Source organism: Excalfactoria chinensis, chromosome 1 (assembly GCF_039878825.1).
Source record: "Excalfactoria chinensis isolate bCotChi1 chromosome 1, bCotChi1.hap2, whole genome shotgun sequence".
Classification (NCBI taxonomy): domain Eukaryota; kingdom Metazoa; phylum Chordata; class Aves; order Galliformes; family Phasianidae; genus Excalfactoria; species Excalfactoria chinensis.
The window spans coordinates 20,400,050-20,407,184 of NC_092825.1; the positions used below are offsets into that span (position 1 = coordinate 20,400,050).

Sequence of the window (7,135 nt, forward strand, 5' to 3'; positions counted from 1 at the left end):
CTCGTGTGCTGGAAGATCTCTGCAAAGCACATGGGGAAACAAAGCACGAAGTGAAGGCTACCAACACGTGACAGTGCAAAGGCCACTACCAGCAGCTACAGTCATCTACTGCTCCATGCAGCCCAGCCGCTCCCCAGCCCTGCACAGCACACACGCACTGCGCTGCCCGCTCTCCCTTTACCACACACGACCACAAGTCACTCCCACCTCCCCGCCTTTCCACTCCGCACACGCGCAGCCGCCCCGTGTTCCAACAGCGCATGCGCACAGCCACACGCACTGCCGCAACGCGCGCGTCGGTTTCGGACCTGGCGGCTCCGCTCTCGGATGAGCGCGACTATGGCGCATGCGCAGTCCAGCGCCCTTCGCCATGTCCTCTAACTGGTGACCTCAGACGCCCGCGCGCTGTGGCGCATGCGCCTGGCGGCCCAGTCGGCGGCGGTGCCGGCGGTGCCCGGTGGGTCAGCGGGACGCGGCGCGGCTATGGCGGGGGCGCTGAGGAAGGTGAGCGGGCACTTATGAGGCTTTTAGTTGGGCCCTGGCCGCTTTCTTGAGGGAGAACAGGGACCGGAGCGAGGGGACGAGCGAGCATCCTGGGAGGAAGGGCTGCCGCGGACGGGGCTGCGTGCCCTTGTGTGTAGCGGCGGGCCCGCACCGAGAGGCCGGCCTGCACTGAGCGCGGCCCGCTTCGCGCCCGCCTGTCGTGCGGCCCTCACGGCGCTGCAGGATCGTGGGAGCGGATTGCGTCGGGTGGGAGGGAGGCTCGTGTCATATGCACGGCTGGGTCGGGGGTACCGGTGTGGAAGTGATGGCTTTGGTGTGGTAAATGGTTTTGTGTGCTTTGTGCAGACCACTGGGCTCGTGGGATTGGCTGTGGCTGAAAACCCCCATGAGGTACGTTGTGTGTCTTATTTCCAGTCTGGTGCGTGTCGTCAGTGTTTGTGTTTATAGTGTTTGTGCATGTAGGTGTCGTGGAACCAACTAAATGAGAGATGGTAAAAATGTTACCACGTGAGAGAGGAAGAAAACAAATTCCTGACAGTCACTGGAAGTTATTCTGCACTTGTACTTTCTGCTGCAAATGTTGATTTCAGAAACCTTCCTTGCGTAAGTGCTGATATGAAGCAGTGCTTGATTTGTCTCTTATCTCTAAAGTAAAAGTGAAGAACTCTTTAAATTCAGTCCTTCATAAATGTAACATCCAGTTCACAGAATTGTAGGGGCTGGAAGGGACCTTTAGAGATCATCTAATGTAACCTCCCTGCCAAAGCAGGCTCTGTGGACCAGGTTACACAGGTAGGTGTCCAGGCGGCTCTTGAACATCTCCAGAGAAGGAAACTCCACAGTCTCTCTGGGCAGCCTGTGCCAGTGCTCCGTCACCCTTACTGTGAAGAAGTTCTTACACACATTAATGTGGAGCTTCCTATGCTTAAGTTTGCAGCCATTCCCCCCTTGTCCTATCGCCACGCATTGCTGAAAAGAGTGTGGTGTCATCCATTTTCCTCCTGAACTTCACACATTTCTAGACATTGATCAGATCCCCACTCGGTCTTCTTTTCTCAAGGCTGAGCAGGCCCAGGTCACTCAGCCTTTCCTCATCAGAGAGGTGCTCCAGGCCCCCTATTATTTCTGCTGGACTCTTTCCAGGAGATCTCTGTCTTTTGTGCTGGGGAGCCCAGAACTGGACACAGTACTCCAGGTAAAGCCTCACCAGGGTAGAGTAGAGGAGGAGGATCGCCTCCCTTGACCTTCTGGATGCACTCTTTTTATTGCAACCCAAGATCCCATTGGCCTTGATCACCAGGGCACACTGCTGGCTCATGACACCTGCAGAGTTCAGAAGCATACAGGCATTTTCCTACCCTGTTGTGCTGTGTTTCCAAAAAGTGCTGAAATAAATAACCTCTGTCTGTGCCAAGGGAGAAGGTTGATTTCACCCTAAATAGGCACCATTTGTTGCAAAGCAGGCTCAGGACTTTGTGATGGTAAGCACTGCAATAACTCACTGGTTCTCCAGTCCACAGCCAAGACTTTGTGTAGCAATTTGGTGCTTGCTTTTTGCCCCCCAGGGCCAGTAACGAAAGTGTGTTTACCACATCTTGATTGTGTATTCAGGAAGTGTGGGCTTTGAAAGGACTTGAGTAATTCTTTCGTTTATCTCTGCTTTGAAATTCCCAACTATACAACAAGTCCATTTCAGAAATGCTACCAATATTTAGGAATAGTGTCACAAACAACAGTTGTGGCAAACAGTATTGTGATAAGCAAATGACTCTGGCTTACAGCTTTATCAGGTACCTTCTAGGTGGAGTGGATAAATTTTGTTGTTTTTTCCCCCAGTGATTCAGTTTCTAGAGCAGGGAAATCAGTAGTGCTCTGTTTAGAAGTATAGGTTCTGGGCCATTCCCCCTTTCATTTTCTGTGTTTTCTTCTTTGTGTTTATCACTGCAGTATTCCAGTTAAGTTGCATTTTGTTCCTATAGGACGTCCGTTCCTCTTTGGGTAGATAGTTACCCAGCAAATGGGACAAAAGTGTAATTTCTTCATGATCCTCGTGTGGCCTTCATCACCACATTTAAATTCAGCATTAGAAGTTTCAGATGTGAGTTTTATTTAGATCTGGTTATCACTCAGAACTTTGCACCAGCATAGAAAGAAGTGCTAAATACCACCGCCAAACAAAAAACGAGTTATAATCTGGAAGGTGATGTGCTTCTTTATATCTTTCTCAGGCAGTTTTTCAGATTTTCAGCCTGATTTGTGAAAAGTATAGTTAGCATTAGACCTGCAGTTTTTGTTGTTTCAGCTTTGCATTACACAGAATCACAGAATGACCTGGGTTGGAAGGGACTTCAAGGATCATGAAGTTCCAATCTCCCTGCCTGGCAGGGCCACCAAACTTCCACATTTACTAGATCAGATTGCCCAGGACCCCGTCCAACCTGGCCGTGAACACTTCCAAGGATGGGGCATCCACAGCCTCCCTGGGCAGCCTGTTCCAGGACCTCACCACTCTCCTAGTAAAGAACTTCCTCCTAACATCCAACCTAAATCTACCCTCTTTCAACTTAAATCCATTTCCCCTTGTCCTGCTATTATCAGCCCTTTCGAAGAGTTTACTCCCCTCCTGGATATAGGTTCCCTTCAGGTACTGAAATGCTGCCATGAGGTCACCCCTCGGCCTTCTTTTCTCCAGGCTGAACAAGCCCAGCTCCCTCAGCCTGTCTTCATAGGGGAGGTGCTCCAGTCCCCTGATCATTTTCGTCTCTCTCCTCTGGACCCTTTCCAACAGCTCCATGTCTTTCTTGTACTGAGGGCTCCGTACCTGGACACAGTACTCATTAAATATGCTTAATATCCTTACATTTGCAGTTTAGTTTTGTTTAAGGGATCTGCTAGTGGTAGCTTCTTGGTTCTGACAAATCTAAAACAGGATTCTCTGTTTCAGGCCTGGTCCTTTTGTTAATCTTACATTTGAATACCCTAACTAACTATAACACAAAACTTAGGGTGCTGTCAGCTATAGTGGGACAAGTAATTGTGTAATTCTGGTTGCACATTTTAACCATGTGTTGTCATTATTTCAGCGCCTGCGAATACTGTACTCCAAAATCCTTGCTGTCCTACAGAACATTCCCAGAGACGCAGCATATAGGAAATACACTGAGCAGATTGTAAATCAGCAATACAATTTGGTGCAAACAGTAAGTACTTTGTAAGATTGATGAAACTGGTAGGTACTTCTCACGCGATTGCACAAAACCTGTGTTTTCTTACCAGCGTGTTCTGTTAATACAGTCTTTGTCTTCAACATTTAAAAGCAGGTTTTGGTACAGTACCAGTATCAGTAGTGTATGGTTTAATGTAACTATTAGGAAGTTTCATATCGTTCTCTATAGATCTTAAGATCAAAATCTTCTTTGAAGATTGGTTATTATTGCCTGTTTGGATATCACTAAGTAGTACTCCACTGTAGTATTTATTTCTCATGAGGAGGTTGATGTTTGGTTTTGTCGCCTCCCGATCCGGCGACAAGTTAAGACTGCTGTGTGAAAGTACCATGCCTCAGCGCACGGGGAACAGATGGGACTCACACACAGTGCGTAACGCTGAAAGTACAAGTTTAATGCCTTGCAACAAACCCTATATAGTGGTACAGGTGACCGCCCCTGTCAGACACTTGTGACCTCCCTGACTCCACTCCAGGTGCACGCAGGCACCACCTACCCAATACCCAACAGGTTTCCAATAAGAAACCTGTGAGGGATGTTTTGGCGTTTTTTTTTCTGTTTTTCATAATGTGAATGACAAAGGCCAGCTAACTAAACAGTACTTGTGGAAAGCTGGAATATGAGCTACCTAAATTAGTGTTTTTATGATGTGTCCATTCTCTCTGTTTCTCAGTAAAGCTAAATCTCTATTTGTTTGAATACTCAGGAAACTGATGTGCAGAAGCTACAGGACAAACTGAATGGTGGTCAAATAGAAGAAGTCATTCTACAGGTAAAAGAGGGAAACTTAAGATCGGGTATAAGTTGAGTTAGTGATTTTTAGTGTTTCTTTAGCTGTTCAGAAAATGGGCATTTTTTTCCATATTTTTCCTCTGCTGCAAAACAAACAGTGTATAAACGTATATATGTATTACAAGAATCTGAGTCATCATATAGTGAATGGGATGACCGTATTAAAAATGAACACGATAATTCACATTTCCTGTGTTACGCCTAATATAGATACCATGCATACTTACCTTGCAGAGTCTGACTCAACAAAAAAATAGGACAGAAGATGGCAGAATGATATGGGAGCTTAATGCAAATAGACTGGAAAATGTTGGGGCTGAGCTTATCATAAAGTAGGCATTGGGAATGAGTGGGTAAACAGACTGCAGGTGTTGGGGGGTGACGTGGCACATCTTAAAGTCACACAGTAACTTTTTTGGGGAAAGAAAAGCATACCATAATTAAAGATAAGGTTTGAGATTGTCCCTGACCGTGGCAGGTAGCGGCACATCACTGAGATGATGAACTGAATTCAAGGTAGTTTAATATTCCGGCAGTTGTATTGAATTTAAGAACTTGTTTATCTCATGGTCTTTATTAACAGGCGGAAAATGAGCTTTCCCTGGCAAGAAAAATGTTACAGTGGAAACCATGGGAGCCTCTAGTTGAAGAACCTCCTACTGACCAGTGGAGATGGCCAATATAATACTGAAACCAGTGTAACCTCTTGAAAGTAAAAAAAAAGTTCAAATATATCTATTACTGACAGTACCTTTAAATTAAAAAAGTGACTTCATAAAACCATGTTTTGTCTTGATGTCCACTATACACAGCCATCTAAAGATTGCTACCAGTTTCTTGCAGTAATGGCTTTAAGAACAGTCAGCTTCTTTACAACCACTGATTCATTTCTTTTTGTCATTTGCTGATTGACGGGGCATTTATTTGTGCTTGATAATGTTAGAATCTGTATTTGTGTATTAGCAGATACAGGTATTTCATTTGAAATCAAAATCAAAGTTGTAGAAAAGCTTGATTCTGCCTTTTTCTCCCACTGATGGTTGTATATTTTTCCCATCTTTGTAAAGCCAGTACCAATGTCTGTATGACCGTGCAGATACCAGTAACAGGGATCGGATGTAATGCAAATCAGGCTTACCAACAATAGTGCTTTTTAGTTTCCAGCTGAATCACTGTCCCAGACTAGCTGACTCCGCTGGCCGTATAAGCACTAATTCTGGCTCAGGGAGGTGCTGAGAAGCAGGGACAGGTTTCTTGGTTTGCAGGTAGCTTACCATACTTAGCATGATATACATGGCACAAAACTTTAATGTCACTCTAATTTTGTGTGTGTAGAATTTGGTTTTGTATATAAGCGTGTAACTCAGAAGTTAATTCGTATATTACTGATTCAGACGTGGAATATTACTATTAAGAAAAAATAATGGACTTTTGTTAATGTGTGCTCTTTCCATCTATATGTTTGAAAGTAAAACCTAGCCACGCATCTCCAGTCTCAAAACTCTTTTAGAAATCCAAGTTTGGCAAATGAGATCCAGGAACAACGTGCAAGTTTGTCTTTGCTCACAGTCTCTCAGTACCATTAATGAAGTTGATGCAAGTTTAAAGATGAGCCCTGGGACAACAATCTGTAGCTTGGCAAAGGTTGACAGTTCCAGAGCATAACACCACATACATACTTTGTAATAGGTATACAGGCTTCAGAACCATCAGTTTACCTCTGTCTAATTACCTGTGACTAATTATATCTTACATATAAAGCGTATAGGTAAGGTATTAGGGCTTTAGGGCAAGCAGAAGAGAAGCTACTGGGTATAGCCAGTATAAGCTATGTATTGCTTGTGTGGACTTGGGTAATTACTTCTATAGCAGCTTTATAGAGGGATTTTTCCCACTCGTTATTAGTATAATCACAGAAGTCTTAAACTGTCGACAATTCAAAAAGCTGATCCTTCCTTCGCTGGTTGATTTTGACAGCCATTTCAGCCTTGTGAGAAGTAAAAGCTGGTTTCTTCTGAGCTAAAGCCGCTAGGTGGCATTATAGAAAAGGACTTCACTGTGCCTTGCAAACAGTTTCCATGTGAGAAATACCGAAGGATTGTAAACCTGAATGAGCATCAGTGATGTCAGGTGAGAAATGAAGACAAACACTTTTAGGTAGTAACCGTTGAGCTCGTGATTAGAAGAAAGGGGGGGACAGCCCAAAGCAAAGTATTTGGGCTTTAATTCTTGATGTGGAAACACTGGCAAAATGCAGTAACAGCTATTGCAGTTTCTTCCTTCACAATGGAGGCAGCCGGGCTCTCATCTTGTTACATACTCTGCTTCTAAAGCTGTATTTGTCATATGAATTATCTGCCACGAGCTCATGAATTGCAGTGCAGGGCAGAAGTCTCTTACTGGCCCACTGGTGAGGAAACCTAATAACCAGCATTAAAAACAGTTCCGCTCTCCAGTTCACCTCCCTTTCTCCAAAGCAGAAATAACTCCTTACAACAGACTCGCTCGCTGCCTTGAGGGGCCGTTTTTAGAGCTGTGTTTCCTATTTATATCCGCAGTGATTTGGCTGCTCTATAAATTGTTCTTTCAAACCTCTCAAAATAGGATCACTT

At 44.8% G+C, this 7,135-nt stretch overlaps 1 protein-coding gene across 1 annotated transcript; it reads left to right on the forward strand.

The window, feature by feature from the left end:
* Nucleotides 1–317: 317 nt before the first annotated feature.
* NDUFA5 (NADH:ubiquinone oxidoreductase subunit A5) lies at nt 318–7,120 on the forward strand. The gene is made up of 5 exons (XM_072343584.1): nt 318–504; nt 850–894; nt 3,588–3,704; nt 4,438–4,503; nt 5,107–7,120. Exons 1-5 carry the CDS (start codon nt 415–417, stop codon nt 5,206–5,208), a joined length of 420 nt encoding a protein of 139 aa, XP_072199685.1. The 5' UTR covers nt 318–414; the 3' UTR covers nt 5,209–7,120.
* The last annotated feature ends 15 nt before the right edge of the window (nt 7,121–7,135 follow it).